This window comes from Aegilops tauschii, chromosome 2, assembly GCF_002575655.3.
Source record: "Aegilops tauschii subsp. strangulata cultivar AL8/78 chromosome 2, Aet v6.0, whole genome shotgun sequence".
Lineage (NCBI taxonomy): Eukaryota > Viridiplantae > Streptophyta > Magnoliopsida > Poales > Poaceae > Aegilops > Aegilops tauschii.
Window position 1 is genome coordinate 519,689,834 of NC_053036.3, and position 17,769 is coordinate 519,707,602.

Sequence of the window (17,769 nt, forward strand, 5' to 3'; positions counted from 1 at the left end):
CTTTTAATAATGCACCATGATGGTATGAGATAGTCCTTGGTTGATTTATAGAATGCTTCATGCACTTCACTTATATCTTTTGAGTATAGCTTTATAGAATGCTTCATGTGCTTCACTTATATCATTTGAAGTTTGGATTGTCTGTTTCTCTACACATAGAAAACCGCCATTTGTAGAATGCTCTTTTGCTTCACTTATATTTGTTAGAGCGTGGGCATACCTTTTGTAGAAAGAATTAAACTCCCATGCTTCACTTATATCTATTTAGAGAGTTAACAAGAATTGGTCATTCACATGGTTAGTCATAAAACCCTACATAAAACTTGTAGATCACTGAATATGATATGTTTGATTCCATGCAGTAGTTTTGTGATATAAAGATGGTGATATTAGAATCATGCTAGTGAGTAATTGTGGATTGGTAGAAATACTTGTGTTAAAGTTTGTGATTCCCGTAGCATGCACGTATGGTGAACCGTTATGTAACGAAGTTGGTGCATGATGTATTTATTGATTCTCTTCCTTATGAGTGGTGGTCGGGGACGAGCGATGGTCTTTTCCTACCAATCTATCCCCCTAGGAGCATGCGCGTAGTACTTTGTTTCGATAGCTAATAGACTTTTTCAATAAGTATGTGAGTTCTGTATGACTAATGTTGAGTCCATGGATTATACGCACTCTCACCCTTCCATCATTGCTAGCCTCTTCTGTACCGTGCATTGCCCTTTCTCACATCGATAGTTGGTGCAAACTTCGCCGGTTCATCCAAACCCTGTGATATGATACGCTCTGTCACACATAATCCTCCTTATATCTTCCTCAAAACAGCCACCATACCTACCTATCATGGCATTTCCATAGCCATTCCGAGATATATTGCCATGCAACTTCCATCATCATCATATGCATGACTTGAGCATTCATTATCATATTGCTTTGCATGATCGTAAGGTAGCTAGCATGATATTTTCATGGCTTGTCCGTTTTTTGATATCTTTTGCTATGCTAGATCATTGCACATCCTGGTACAATGCCAGAGGCATTCATATAGAGTCATACTTTGTTCTAGATATCGAGTCATAATATTGAGTTGTAAGTAAATAAAAATGTGATGATCATCATTATTAGAGCATTGTCCCAGTGAGGAAAGGATGATGGAGACTATGATTCCCCCACAAGTCAGGATGAGACTCCGGACGAAAAATAAAAAAAGAGGCCAAAAAAGGAGAGCCAAAAAAACAAAAAAAATGAGAGAAAAAATGAGAGAAAAGGAGAGAAGGGGCAATGCTACTATCCTTTTACCACACTTGTGCTTCAGAGTAGCACCATGTTCTTCATATAGAGAGTCTCTTGAGTTATCACTTTCATATACTAGTGGGAATTTTCATTATAGAACTTGGTGTGTATATTCCGATGATGTGCTTCCTCAAATGCCCGAGTCTTCATGAGCAAGCAAGTTGGATGCACACCCACTTAGTTTCAGTTTGAGCTTTCATACACTTATAGCTCTAGTGCATTCGTTGCATGGCAATCGCTACTCCTTGCATTGACATCAATTGATGGGCATCTCGATAGCCCGTTGATTAGCCGCGTCGATGTGAGAATTTTTCCTTTTTTGTCTTCTTGACACAACCTCCACCATCATATTCTATTCCACCCATAGTGTTATATCCATAGCTCACGCTAACGTATTGCGTGAAAGTTGAAAAGGCTTGAGAACATTAAAAGTATGAAACAATTGCTTGGCTTGTCATCGGGGTTGTGCATGATGAAATACTTTGTGTGATGAAGATGGAGCATAGCCAGACTATATGATTTTGTAGGGATAACTTTCTTTGGCCAAGTTATTTTGAGAAGACATGATTGCTTTATTAGTATGCTTGAAGTATTATTGTCTTAATGTCAAATGATGGACTATTGCTTTGAATCACTCGTGTCTTAATATTCATGCCATGGTTAGATTACATGATCAAGATTATGCTAGGTATCATTCCACATCAAAAATTATCTTTTTTATCATTTACCTACTCGAGGACGAGCAGGAATTAAGCTTGGGGATGTTGATACGTCTCCGTCGTATCTATAATCTTTTATTGTTCCATGCCAAAATTATACAACTTGATATACTTTTCACAACTTTTTATATTATTTTTGGGGCTAACATATTGATCCAGTGCCCAGTGCCAGTTCCTGTTTGTTGTATGTTTTTTGTTTCGCGGAAAATCCATATCAAACATAGTCCAAACACGATAAAAATTTACGGAGATTTTTTTGGAATATATGTGAATTTTGGGTAAAAGAATCAACGCCAGACGATGCCCGAGGGGGGCCACAAGGCAGGGGCACCCCACGGGGTAGGGCGTGCCCTGGGCCCTTGTGGTCACCCCGTAAGGCCGTTGGTACCCTTCTTCCGGTGAAAGAAAGCTAATATCCAGATAAAAATTGTATTAACATTTCAGCCCAATCGCAGTTACGGATCTCCAGGAATTTAAGAAACGGTGAAAGGCGAGGAATAGTAAGCGCAAAAATAGAAGAAAACATAGAGAGAGATCCAATCTCGGAGGGGCTCCCGCCCCTCCGCCGTCATGGAAGTGAAGGACCAGAGGGGAACCCTCCTCCCGTCTAGGGGGGAGGTCAAGGAAGAAGAAGAAGGAGGGGGGCTCTCTCCCCCTCTCTCCCGGTGGCGTCGGAACGCCGCCGGGGCCATCATCGTGCCGACGATCTACACCAACAACTTCACCACCGTCATCACCAACTCTCTCCCCCTCTATGCAGCGGTGTAACACCTCTTCTCCCCGCTGTAATCTCTACTTAAACATGGTACTTAACGCTATATATTATTTCTCAATGATGTATGGCTATCCTATGATGTTTGAGTAGATCCGTTTTGTCCTATGGGTTGATTGATGATCATGATTGGTTTGAGTTGTATGTTTTATTATTGGTGTTGTTCTATGGTGCTCTTCGTGTCGCGCAAACGTGAGGGATCCCCGCTGTAGGGTTTGCAATATATTCATGATTTGCTTATGGTGGGTTGCTAGAGTGACAGAAGCTTAAACTAGAGTAAGGGGGTTGTTTGCGTATGGGAGTAAAGAGGACTTGATACTTTAATGCTATGGTTGGGTTTTACCTTAATGATCTTTAGTAGTTACAGATGTTTGCTAGAGTTCCAATCATAAGTGCATATGATCCAAGAAGACAAAGTATGTTAGCTTATGCCTCTCCCTCATATAAAATTGCAATAATGATTACTGGTCTAGTTATCGATTGCCTAGGGACAAATAACTTTCTTGTGACAAAAAGCTCTCTACTAAAACTAACTTAGTTGTTTCTTTATCTAAACAGCCCCTAGTTTTTATTTACGTGCTCTTTATTATCTTGCAAACCTATCCTATCACACATACAAAGTACTTCTAGTTTCACACTTGTTCTAGGTACATCGAACGTTAAGCGTGCGTAGAGTTGTATCGGTGGTCGATAGAACTTGAGGGAATATTTGTTCTACCTTTAGCTTCTCGTTGGGTTCGAAACTCTTACTTATCGAAAGAGGCTACAACTGATCCCCTATACTTGTGGGTTATCAGTGAGCTGCAGCAGCTAAATAAGCGCCCGCTGTTATAGTACAACATCGGTCATTTTGCTCCGGTTAGTAATAGCATCGCCATAGTTCATATAATGTTCAGTTCCTAGTTTCTGTATGTTCAGAAAGGTACAGTTGTTCAGCCTAGTTCAAGTTTAGTTTAGCTCAAATTGTATGTTTGTTTAGGATTAATTTGAGATGATTTTGATATTACTTGGTTCAAATATATATGAAATTGTGGAGCGGCTGCTGTGCGGCTATCCTATTTTACATCATCTATTGGAGTGCTAATGTCCTGTTTTACATCATCAGTTCGAGTTGGAGGTTTTTTGTGATGTAAAGCCCACTTTTTGATGTTCTAAATTTTACTACGAACACTTCTGTATTTTACATCGTTTATTGAATATGCTCTTAGAGCTGACGATCAGGACGATGGAGCAGCTGCCACCCGGCCCGCCTGAGAGATTATCATGTCGCGTACGTATAGCCGCTAGATGGTGTTTAGATCTGCAAGGTACGTATGTATGGAGTCGTCTGTTAGTTCAATGCAAATCAAGTTTTGTTTGTCTCCTTTTTCTTGTGGGAATACATACTAACCTCGAGCAGTAGGAGTGTAGTACTACTTAAGTCAAGCGAATTAACTGATCAAAGTATTGCGGCATGAATGGAAGGACCTGCCCTTGCCATTGAGTGGAGCTGCACACCATTCATCCAGGAAACCGACAGTGCAGTTGCCATCCGCCACAGTGCCTACAGCCACGCCTTCGACGATGTTGCGAGGCCCAACCGGTACCTTAAATCAAATTCTGCCCACCACAACCTAAATGATGCATCACCCACAAAACAAGAAACCTAAATGATGCATCCAGTGATATACTGTGTGTATGTTTCTAAATGCAAAGCCTGAATGAGCCCGTCTAGCTACATAGGGTATATTTTTCTGCCTGGTCGACCTGGAACACGCGTGCCTGGTGAAACCAAGAAGCAAAATATTTGAAGTCCTAAACTTGACTGATTAAGCCCTGACAAAATGGTATGGAAATCAAACAGTTCAATTCATAGACAATGGTAGGCTGGATGCCTGACAAATCCTTGGATCAGAGGAGGTTATAGTTTGGTTCTCCTCTACAGAAACAATTCAGTTCACCAAATGGGGAAAACGAAAGCAACTAAGTTCACCTTAATTCGATTTATGCCGAGCACTACTGCTCCAGGATGAATAAGAGAGACATATAATGCAAACCATTGTAAAAAGAGTTTAAAACACGCTAGACGAACTAGGACGACAACGATGTTTGCCCAAAGGAGTCAGGAGACGGTGCCAAGCCGTTGAGGAGCCGCTCAACCTGCGCGATGACCTGCCTCCCATGGGCATACATGACCAAAGTGTCCCTGTTGAGCCTATGCACGTCCACGATCACTTTGAACTGCCAATCGTTCACCACGTCAATCATCTGCCGCACCACACAGTTTGCATACTGGTGGATTATCATGCCATACATGGCCAGGCAACCACACAAGATTAGTCATGTGTATTATGTCTCTCTAGGGATGTCGAGTAACATCGGTAAGATCTCAAGAGCCACATACCACGAGATGATCTGCAGTTTGACCACCGCCAGCAGAAAGGATCTCATTTATGAGAAGCTTGCAATCGTGGTAGCTGCCATAGATTAGGCACTTCTCAATGACTTTGGAAGAGTGCTTCTGGTGGCTCATCTGTACTATTCTCCCAGCAAATTTCAACATAATAATTTGTCGATGACGAGGTCCTCCATGCTCCACAATGTACTGCAACATGTCGATAGAACACAAATGTGAATTGTTTGTTTAGCTGCGACATTATTTCATCAATTACAAACCACTACACACTTTACCTGCACAACATAGTTTCCATATGGGTCTACAGACAACTCCCTTACGCAATCGAGAATCTCCGTGATAAACCTGTCCATAATTTGAGGATCCTTGCAGAACTCCAGCATTTTCTAAGAAGATCATGAGGATGGGAGGAATAGTTAGTGAGCAAGGTACAAACAAACGTCGAAAGATAGGAAGCGGTAAAAAGTGTAATGCCCAAACTAACAACCTGAACCACATGGCATCCATAAGGATGTGTGGATAACATCTTGGCCTTGCCACATAGCCGTCTATAGATGAATTGGATATATTGTGGCTGCACACACTCCATGCATTTCTGAATGGCATGGTTTGCATGTTGATCGCAGATACATTTGAATAGATTGCTATCAAGCTCCGTGGCCATTTCTATTTGTTGATCAATGTCGCTTATTTCAAAAGCCTGAACAAAGAAACACCCTCAGTGACCAAGCTCGCAACAAAACAATATGGCATACCAGGGTAAAAACTTAAAACATAATGAAACATAATGAGTTTAAACTATTTATGCATTTGACATTATATTATATTTATAGCAGAAGTTATCTAAGATAATGAACATATTAACAAGAGAATAAATGAGAATGAATGGTTTGACTAAATTACATATTATATCTTCAAAGTAGAGGCCTTCCAATATAAAAGTGCACTTTTGCAATCTACAAGCACACCTTCATTCCTTCCATCGTGTGTTAGAGAAGTGATAGTGTTCAGCTTACCTTCTGGATCACCCGACAACCATAGAGATGAAGGCTTAGGTCTAACACATGTCCCATTAGATTAGCAAGTAGTATCCTGAAGTAGACTGCTGGTCCATGCTCAAGAAGCTACAAAAAAATTTAGAACGTAAGTATAGAAGTTTATGTCCGATTAATCTCAACATCCTTAATTAGAGACTCAATGTACAAAATTCTACAGGAATTGGAGGAAGAAAACCTTTTGGATAACATAAGTGGGAAAGGCATCAGTGGCTAGTGTAAGGATGTGAGGCGTGATTTCTTTATATAGCATAACTATCTCTCCAGTAGTTGCTTCGTCAAGTTTCTGCCGTATAAAGCAGCTCCCAATTGGGTCAGCACTGCATGTAAAATACAACAAAGGGTAATGGATGGTTTACCATATAAATGTCACAATTTCTTTAATGGACGCGTAGCACAGTAGGAGGCATAACCTTAAGAATATACTGACTGAAACTGATGCTTATTATTTACTTGTGATATCTTAACAAGGTAAGAATGAAGATAAGGTTGCATGAGTTATGTGCACCTGAGAGAAGGCACGTGACCCTTGACATTGATTAGCCGCATAGAGTGGTTTACTGGATTCTTGATCAGCTGAAGAATTGAATTGACCTGGGAATTCCCAGGAGCATTTATATTTGGCACATTCCCTCCAGAACATGTCATCTCAACGACGAGAGCGTAGTGATTCTTCAAAGCCTTAGGGGACTGATGCCATAGTCTGCAGGATAGTTCCTGATCTGGGTCAATCAACACACGAAGGCATGCCTCATGCATCGCCATCATATTAGCAAAATTACTAGGGACACTCCTTGAAGAAGATGATGATGATTGTGCACGCAAATCTTTAATGACATCCATATTCCGTAGTGGATTTTGGGAGTGTAGCCCGGTATAATCCTTCACTACACTCTTTGTAGAGGCAGAAGAGTTCACATGCTGAAATGGATCTACGTATGTGTCGCCAATTTGGGGCAACTTATGATTGTGTAGAGTCGACTCTTCTTTGCTCTTTGGATCATCCTGAAAAGGAAACATCAATTTATTATTTCCATTATGGGGAGCACCCACGGTGCAAATATTTCCAATAGGTAAAACAACAATGACAATGAACAACAACCATCAGTTACTAACTCATGATCATATGGTAGTTTCATGGGTAAATTCCATCCATATTTCAGATATATGATACTGGTCATTGCTCTCTGCTCAGTGGACCGCACTAAGTGTAGAGTCCACAACAGTAAACTTTCCTCAATGCAAATTTTATCTACAATAATCAGTATTTCAAATTTCAAGACAATAACAAAAACTGAAAAATATTTAGGTTTTTTGGGCAAAGAATTACCATGTCGTGTATTATAGAACAAATGTAGTGTTGCCGGATTAAAATCAAGAAAAAATGTAGGTAACTTGAGCAATAAAATCAACCAATCACACAACATCAGTTTTAATCATGCTAAACCAATTTGTCCTGCAATCTTAAAAATTTGAAAAAATTGACCAAAAGTAGTGGAGAGCACTAGTGCACTGTAACTTCCATATCAATCGACCAATTAATCTAGTAATCGAACAAATTGCAATGAAAAAATTTCGAGCATAACAAAGGAAATGCATGGTGCCCGTCACTATGCTTATCTCATAGCACCCCAAGTAACAATTGAGACGAAAATTTCTCACAATTATAAATGGAGGGAGGTGATTCACCACTGTTTGATAAGAAAAGAATCATCCATGAGCTCATGATGATGCAATCGACGTCCCTCCCGTATGGTACCACTGGTTCCTCCCTTATCTAGGCATGTGCATGGTGGAGATGTCGTACGGCAAGAGACGCATGACAACATGTTGTGACAATGTACCATCACAATGCGGAATGTATCTTAATCTTTGCCCCATCGAAATTCATGGGGAAGGCAGCTCCCATCGTGGAGTATGGTGAGATAAAGAAATATGGAGCAAGGCAGTGAAAAAATAGGGAGAGATCTCGGCAAAAGATACAAATGATAAGAGATGAGAACCATCTAGCAACAAAAGACTGTTAATGAAATGCAAGGCCTCATCATGGGTCAATTCGATTGTTTATGGACCAACCACCTAAGTGAAAAATCATTATGTATCCTTCAAAAAGTATTTCATATCCTAACACAAATGTATGGTTGCTCGTGTTATTCAGAGAAAATGAAAATCTGCTCCTTGAAGAACTACAAGCACAACCTAAATAGCGAGGGTCATGTGTGTAGAGACCTTAACATTCCTTCTTCATAATTTATCCCAAAGACAAGCACGACAATGCCTTTTTAGATTCATAAGGAACATGAATAAAAAGAACAAGAGATTGAGGTCTATTTGTACAAATTCAGATTGTTGATTCGGCAAATTTATGATCAACCTTCTTTATGATGACTCTGGTGTAACCTTAGTTGTTTACCAAACACCGTCCTTAGATCTCCGATGGATGGTTTCCGGATGAGGATTAGGAAGATTATGTGGACATCGATAATCGATGGGCAATGAGAAATGGAATACAATAACTCAACATGAAGCATACATGGCGGAAGTAAGGGGAGGATTGTGATTTGTGAATAATAGGACAGAAGAGAGGACTACCTATAGAGGCAACGATTTTGATGTGGAGAAGGTAGGGCAACTATGAGATCAAGGGAGATGCAATTGAATTTATTTATTTATTGAGGGGGAGATGCAGTTGAATAGGGAGACTCTTGAATATGAGGGAACAAATCTAGCACTACCTACTCATGGCCATGATGGGCAGCCTATGTATAGATAGGTACTGTGCATGGTTTGGGACGTAGTATTTTTGGCCTACCAATTCACACGTCTCTATAGTCATACTGAGGCACTAAGCCCACTAACCCAACCCATGAACAATTTGAGAGATGACTCACAACATTGATTTAGTTTATGATTGCTACACCAAATCAGGGTGTGGTTTGGACACTAAATTTAAGTGAGCATGGTTGCAATTTGCAAGCAGTGACCTTCAACGGGGACCGGCCATTGAGAGGCTTGTGATGCTAAAATCAATATAAATTCTCTATGGGTGGGTTGGTGTGGTAAATTCTATAGTGGAATCATGGTAGTTGAGAATGTTTTAGCATGTCACATTAGGCTTTTGTTCATTTGAAAACCACAAATGTGAATAGTTAGTATCTCGAGTTTTATAGGAAATAATTGATGTGATGATGGTGTATTAAGTCACGTAAAAGGTATGTTCCATACATGCCATTGGTCTTATAATGTCGCCTTGTTATAAGATGTTTCATAGAAGCAAACCCCGATAGTGCCATGCATATCGTAACTTTTACGATGAAAATTAAAATATGGAACAAAATGTATACTTGGCCTTTTTAAAAATAAAACTATTAACAATACTTCATTCTTTGCCATGAATTCTTCCATTCTAATTGAACAATTTCTTGTAGTGCTTTTGTACCATGACATTTTTAACGAGGTAATTTTTTAAATCAATTTTTCATAAAGAGTTTCTGTGAAGGGAGTTTTTAGAGAGATAAACGCACCATTGGTCACTCAACTGTCGCGAGATGAGCACATTGGTCACACTTCTCTCAAAATGTGATGAACTAATCACATTGGTTTATTTCATGACCGAACTGGTCACTCCGTCATTTCCAATCATAACGGGGTTGAGGTGGCGTGCTGACTTGGCATGGGCCCACAGTGCAGTCTCTCAAGAGGCTTTTAATTTGTAGAAAACATCTTGGAAAGATGTTGAGCTCCCTTTCCCCTTGATTGCCAAATCGAGCACCAAAATCCTGACCCTATGCAGGCAGCGACGACAGCGGCACTGGAAGGTACCCTGCACGGCTGTGTGGACCATGTCGGTTAGGCGTCTCCGGCGCGACTAGGACGAGGAGGTGTGACCATAGGTGACATCTATTGTTTGGTGAGATGGGCGGCGCCAGTGGGCTGAAGCACATGAGGGAGAAATGGAAGCCGATGACTGTGTGCCATTGGTGACCGAAGACAAGCTCTCAGGTAAATAAACCAAGTCCTCTCTCGAGCATATATGCATGACTTCTCAAGTTTTGCGCAGCAAGATTTCATTTTTAGGAGGAGTTTTCAGAATTCGACTTTCGGCTACAACAATACCATCTTGACACTGAGTTCAATGGTGCGGAGCACAAGGCAGACAAGTGCATTCACCTACTTGATCCTGCTTGTCGTGTGGCAAAATAAGGTAGTGACATTGTTCGAATGTTTTTAGGGTACCAATTTGAGGTAAATTGTTTGATCTCATCCCAAAATTCTCTTGACAAAATCAAATCCAGCTATGAATATTTTTTCAAAAAGACCAAAGGAATATGGTATTAATTTGATACCATGTTCTGTCTAGCAGTGAATCAAGTACAACTATGAATATTCAGTACAATGAGTAGGCATGATGCATGTTCTCCTATTTGAAATTGAGCACATGTAGTTTGTTACTGAGTAAATTCGATGGTGTAGGCCTATTCATCTACGTCATTGAGGGCGGCAAAGGCACCCTCGCTAGTCACCCTATGCTCCTTGGCAGCAAGGCGCTCTGCTTCGGCAGCCTGATGCCGGATCGCCTCGGCCTGTGTAGTAGAAAGAGATGATGTGAGCACCGCCTGGTTGCGTTGTTGTTGTGTACCATGTGGGCCTCCTATTATTGCACGGTGAGCACATACGCCTCATATCGCGGGCCTTGGCAGCCCAAAAATTACCTTCCTGGTAGGAAAGAACTTATCATGCTTACTGCCACCGATGTTGTTGTGCAGCTATGCCTACATCACCTCGAGTGCCTCCTCTTCCTCAGCATCTTCCTGCTCAATCTTCTGATGGTTAGCAGAGAGCTCTGGCGCTGCTGGCTCGATGTTGGAGGAGTTGTAGTAGCCGCCCATGCTAGAGGATAAGTTGGATGTGTCGTATTTGGAGCGGCCCATGCCAGACGAGAAGTCGCCCAACCCGGGTGCTGGGCGGCAGTGCCGTTGTGAAGCACCCATCAATGGAGTCCCACGAGGTGAGAAGCTTCCTTACCACCGTGCTAAATGAGAGTAGGACTGAGCATTCGTGTTTCTTGGCTATGGAAAAATCATGTGTTCTGATGTCATCATAAAATGAGCTGACCATGGCAGGAGTGGGAGTGGGCGATATCGGGAAAAGAACATTAGCGGGAATAGGTGATGGTGGAAAGATGGAAATGGTAGGAGTAGGCAATGGTGGGAAGGCACAATGGGCATGGCGGCGCCGCATGTATCCTCTGCTAACTTGCGTACGAGAGGTGGAGTAGAGCAGAGATGAACATATGAGAGAGATGATAGAGGAGGATTTTCAAAAGACCCCCCCTCTAAGATTAAACTCAAGGGGTGCATTACAAGAAATTGAACGCGAAGTAAATGTCCCCTGAGCTCAGCTTGTTTCCAGGGTGTTTTCTGCAAACTAAACACCTCCTGAGCGACAGCACTATCGTCCCCACGCTAAGTCACCATGCCACATCCACACGGATAATGGTTGAGTATGGCTGAGTGGCTAGTTCGCTCATAAAACACCCAAAGTGATCGGTTCGTCACATTTTGAGAGAAGAATGACCAATGTGCTGATCTCGTGAGACTGCAATGACCAATGGTTTGTTTATATCTTTTGTAAATATTAATTAATATGAAGTATATACACTCCTTCAAAACATATCACAAGAGATGACTTAGGTACTAGACACACAGTTCGTTTCCCCTAGATTCACACTAGGCTTTGCATCCGACGGTATGCTTCAAATGAATGAAATGTATTTTCTTTCTAGGAACAATTCTCATCTTGACAACACCATTAGCTCTTTAAATCTCTTATCACTTGAATCTCACAACTAAACACAATTACTTAACTCAATACATTATTCAACACTACAACACAATGTCTGTTAATGTTACATAAGTTCCCGATTGATTGGGAATGTCCTAAAAATACGCATCAATTTGGATGTTCTGAAGGGAGCTCACTTAAATTAAAATTGTGGTTAATGATCCTTGATGTCTTTCACATCATAGAACAATGCTTGCATCCTTGGTACCTGATAATGGCATAATTGTGAATCGCGGAGATTCTTCCATGTCCTACTCATATTGATACATCTGAAGCAAGCATGGCTAGAAGCTTGTTGATACACAACAAGCAAGTCGAATGTTGTCCCAGAACTCATAATCCAAATGCAGCCATCCCAGCTGGTATAACCATACAAGATATTCAATTACACTTGAATAGAACTAATACAATTCAAAGCATCTTGATACATGTTTTACTTATTAATAGAGTAACAATATGGACACAGGGTGTATGCCCCTGGTCTCTAATCACAGAGTTGCAATCACTACAACTAGCCACCACTTTTGACCACACAAGGTGACCACTTGGTGCTTCCTTGGCAGAGTATAATATTTTAGTTAATCACTGCAACTGGACCAACTAAAATACTAACTACTAACGGTTGAACCACCGCTAGCTTCAACAAGTAGGCTTTGGGAACCAAAGCATGAATTTGGGGTTTCTTTCATCCTTTGGGTATGCTGAGAAATAAGGCTTCAAAGAACAAGCCATGCCTTACATTAGAATACCCCCGAAAGTAGGTTTTGGGCATTTAAGCATGCCTTTAAGGCATTGCTCATGTACCTATTGAGGATTTTGACTCTTGATGCCATTGTGAACTTTAACTTAACATACTTGGGCTAAAGGTATGCATCCAAGTAGCTTGTTTACCCCTTTTGATCAACTAGGGTGCCTTTAGAGGTTGTGCTTCGTTAACCGTGAATGGGCTAACCTTTATTGTCTCACTTCAAGTGCTTCATGTTTCTATAAATAATGGTGTCAAGGACACTGTAAGCACATGCTAAGAGACAAGCACAAGGCTATGACTCAATGTTTGCCATGATGATCTGCCCCCTATGGCATGAGCGGAAATCTAGGGTCTCCTTGAATGTGTTGACTGATAACAAGCCTTCGTCACAATTCACACACGAAATGGAGGAGAAGAACCAGACATGACTACTTTTTTAATGTTAAGAGAAAATCTAAGATGATTGCACTAATCGAGCACATTGCAGGAATGGGTACTTGGTTGCAGTGCATACCTAAAACAACCAAATATATATTGATCTAGTGTCATGAGGTGGTCTATCCCTGTTGATGGCTTGGAGTCTGAAATGCGCACCAAACTAGTGCGGTTCTGCGATATATGGTTCCATACCCCCAATCGCTTGGCACCTTCACTTCACGTCGAGGACGTTGATGGAGCTACCACCAGGCGATTGCGCAGTCGTGACCTCCATCTTTGTGGCACTTAAGATACATGCATTTCAGGATCCTCCATCTGCGCTTCAATTGTCATATCACCAACTTGCCACCGCCACCCGCCACCAATTATAAGGAGAAATTGATATGCCCCCGTCTTTGCACGTTCCTTGATGATTTGTTATTTCTTCTGTTGTAAGTTGTAACATGTTGTTTTCCCCCATCCACCTTAGACCTTGACTATTTGATATTTTATTAACTTTTTGACACTGTCTCGATATGTGAGGCAATAATTAGGCAGAAATGTCCCTAGTAATCTTTGTTCCCCACCCAACCTTTCTGCATCTCCTAATCTCCGCTTACTCGACCAAACTAGAGTAGACCATGGCATCAGAGGTCTTTAGGATGAAGGCAACAAAGCCCCCTAGGGTGAGGTAGGACATAGAGGTGTTGGAGAACGTACACCGCAACATGGTCGATTAGTATGGTGAGGTTTGTGTGGGGTCGGCTCCTTGTATGCGACCTTATCTCCTTATAGCGACTATCAATAGGCAATAGAGCATTGCTCGAAATGCAGTTAACAGAGCTGAATGGTGCAACCCTTTCGGCAATGAGCGCGACAAGGTCATTGTCAGAGGGTGGTACGCATGGGTCCCATGTGACAGCACATCAATGTGACATCGACGCATCAAGAGACATCATTCGCCCTTTGCAGCACTATCCCGATATACCGTTTGTGAAGTATATTGAACGCGGATCGACACGCGTCCTTTCGCCATCGAATTTGTGGACGGTGTATCCCCTAGCTTAGTCAGAATTGGATGGATGAAATTAGAGAAGGGATTTTCCGTCCACACCACTGCCAAGGTCCCCGCATCCATGTAGGTCACCACCACCGTGCCTTAGCTCCGTCGGAGGTGGAGCAGGATGAAAAACTAAATTGAGCTTTACTAATCTGCACTATTGGCCTGATTAGAAGATCTTCCATTTCACCAGGTCGGCTACTTCTGATCCATAAAGGAAGAAAATGAGCGATCCAACAATTATTCTCTAAACCAAATGGTCCAACACTAGGATATTTTCTTTCTTCTCCTCATTTGGCGGGAACACAAGGCTCTTTCCCCTTAGGAGAGAGCATCGAAGGATATGTATTAGTATCGAAAACCTTACTACAAAAATTCCCGATAAGTACCTTAGGTATGGACCAAAAAATATCCTTTTTAAATGTAAAACTAGTTTCCAAAATAATTTGATTCACTAGGCAACCACATCTGACGTAGCTAATAAGCAACCTACCATAGTAGTAATCCGTGGTAACTATAAATTATGGTGGAAAACATATCTTGCTCTCATTGAGTAGGAGTATATATGTATAACGAAATTGCTCCATGCACGATCCCTGTGCCCGACGTATGCACGACAGAAAATCCAGAAGCCGGTGGTCTTTCCATTAGACGTATGTCCGGCCGGATTTCAACCATCGTGCGTGAGTCGTCTGATTTATGTCGTTCGTATAACACGACTCTATGTATAAAGTGACACCATTAATGATGTACCAAATAATAAGTATATCATAGTACGATACAGCTGGGAACCTAATAATATTCTTTTGTATGGAAAATTATTTTCTTTAGTAAGAGCTAGGGTGTCTTATCTGGGGTAATTAACAAGCAACCCCGGCCCAATACAGTAAATCATGTGGAAAATTCCACTACCATTAATTGGTGCCAACTATATGTATAGAAGTACTAATACAATAGAACTAGGACTCCCTGGCGAATCTAGGCAAACAGAAGTGGTCAGATGCAAAAAAAGACAGAAGTGGTCCCCTGGCAGTTTTCACTGCATTTGAGGGGTGTGTGGGGCTGGCAGTTTTAGAAACTGTCGTGGTAGTTCTTTCCATTAGGGGGCATTTTTTTTGGATTTTTTGGCCAAAAATTGCAAATCGTGGGATGGAGATTGTGCAGCCAAGAGGGGAGGGGTTCGCTGGGGTTGGTCTCCAGGGAAGTATGATTTGACAACTTATTTAATGGGAAACAGAGAGTTACCATATCTCAATCTAGATATGATTTTCACACCAAAACCAAAATACTCATATATTCTCTCTCATAAGACGCATTAAATGAGAGATCTTTTAGACACAACAATAATATACAATCCACCCGAGGGGCTATATCTAAACAAATATTAAATATATATGATATAGTTTATGATGTTTGTGTAAAGAATTAATATACGGGTGTAAATGTATTACTCCGTATACTCCTTTACCTATCAATATGCATATATAGCAGTAAATTAATTATCAGTTTTAAATAGGATGCATGATATGAACTGTAGATTTAAACAATGATATGCGGGGCTGGCATAAATAAATAATTAATTACCTGCTCATCTAAGAAGCTGAGGAAAAGGCTCCTGTCACGTTGACGGCTGCCAAGAGCAATGGTGGCAGCATCATCCTCCCATATCTCTTTGCCGCTGTCTATCCCGCTGCTACGATGAAACTGGGATGCCGTTCGCACATAATCGTCAATGGCCTTGGATTTGCCTTTGTTATCCATCTCTCTGTAAAATTTTACACATTGTCAGCGTGTAAAAACATGGTTCTTTTCCACACAGCAAAGCCACATGCACAAGTTTAGTCCATTCAAACAAACAAGAGCAAGAAACATGTTTGCACCCAAAATAAGCGAACATGTACCAGTACGAAATTCAGATCTAATTAGCTACAAGTAACAAGTCCAAGAAAACATGATAGATCTAGATAAAATATGTGCAAGATAATACAAGGGAGTTGTAATCAGTGAAAAGAAAATTAACTACGCACAAGATCTGATCTAAACTCTTGTATTCCATATTTAGCCTAATTATTCTGATTCAAAGGAACACAAGCATGAATTCAACGACAAAAAAGGATCACAAGCATGAATTCAACATGTACGCTTAATAAAGATGGGCCAGAGAAAAATATATAGCGACTGAAAAAAGTCAGATCTAGCACAAGAAACATCAACGATAGGAGACATGGATTAGATCTAGAGTAGTTAAGAAGCACAAGATATGGAGTGCATACAACTTGCCTTGCGTGAAATTGAAGGAGAGCCCGGTGGAGTATACAAGTAGTAGAGGATCTTCCGTGGTTCAACGGAACACCACCAATATGCAATTAGTCCATGTTGTAACCAGAAGAGGATGTTCTCGGGTTCAAAGGAAAACGAGTAGAGCCCGGAGGAGGAGTATAGCGAATGACTTTTTTGAGAATGTGATTGTGGGAGCGAGGGAGATATAAACCGGGGGAGGGGAGGTGCATATACGTTTCAACTGGAGAGTTGCCACGTGTATGCCAAGCCAGAGATTAGGCGTACGTTGCTAGTATCAGTGTATCACTACCAACGCGGCCGAATTGCTCGGTTGCTGCTGCTATCGCGCTGCTTTCCAGCCGTCCACTGCAGAAAAGGACACAATAAAATATATGTTTCATAGACGCTTGTGTCTTTATGCATATATACTTACAACTATCACGGTACACTGCTTTGAATAAAAAATCCAAGAAATTACAAGGTAGTAAGTAATATAACTAGTAAATCGTACGTGCAATGGGCATCGATATCAGGTCGATATCAGGTAGGGTATTAATTGAGAGTTTTAAAAAAGATAGTATTAAATATATGCTGATATTAGGTAGGACATTTTTGAAGGAAATACGAGATATTAATTACAGTTTAATTATGTTGTTACTGATAATGTCAATATTTGGGATGGTATTGATTACACGCTAAATATGTGGAGGGCTCACCATTGAAGCAATCTAGGTCGTTGGATGCATATGATTTGATGGTTGACTTCAGGAGCTAATGAAACTATTTTGGTAAAATTCAATTCTCTCATTTCCTCGGTATGTCAAAAGCAGGTCTGATTACACCTATTCCTAATCCTAAATAGAATGTAAGGACGTAGGGATTTCTATGTAAACATAGTATCCTATTTCCATAGGCTCGAATGACCCCTTCTCATAATAAAAATGTGTATTAGTTTGATCCCCCCCCGGTCTTTTAATGGTGGTATAGATTAAGAATTACAGTAAATTCTTTTGAAAATAGCTTCTTCGTAGTATCAATCTTTGGAAGATAAAATACCACCATGTAAAAAGATTGCAATCAGACTGGTGTCGCAGTACCGCATCCCCCCCCCCCCCCCCCCCAATAATGGTTTTTGAAAGGCCATTCAGTCATCCAACAAATAGACAGGAAGCTAGCCATGAGC

At 41.0% G+C, this 17,769-nt stretch overlaps 1 protein-coding gene across 1 annotated transcript; it reads right to left on the reverse strand.

The window, feature by feature from the left end:
- Positions 1 to 4,614: 4,614 nt before the first annotated feature.
- LOC109784970 (uncharacterized) lies at positions 4,615 to 16,761 on the reverse strand. The gene is made up of 9 exons (XM_040399572.2): positions 16,587 to 16,761; positions 15,891 to 16,071; positions 6,746 to 7,242; positions 6,416 to 6,557; positions 6,199 to 6,306; positions 5,670 to 5,882; positions 5,458 to 5,568; positions 5,171 to 5,371; positions 4,615 to 5,058 (listed from the first exon to the last, which is right to left on the reverse strand). Exons 2-9 carry the CDS (start codon positions 16,065 to 16,067, stop codon positions 4,858 to 4,860), a joined length of 1,650 nt encoding a protein of 549 aa, XP_040255506.1. The 5' UTR covers positions 16,068 to 16,071; positions 16,587 to 16,761; the 3' UTR covers positions 4,615 to 4,857.
- Positions 16,762 to 17,769: the final 1,008 nt, after the last annotated feature.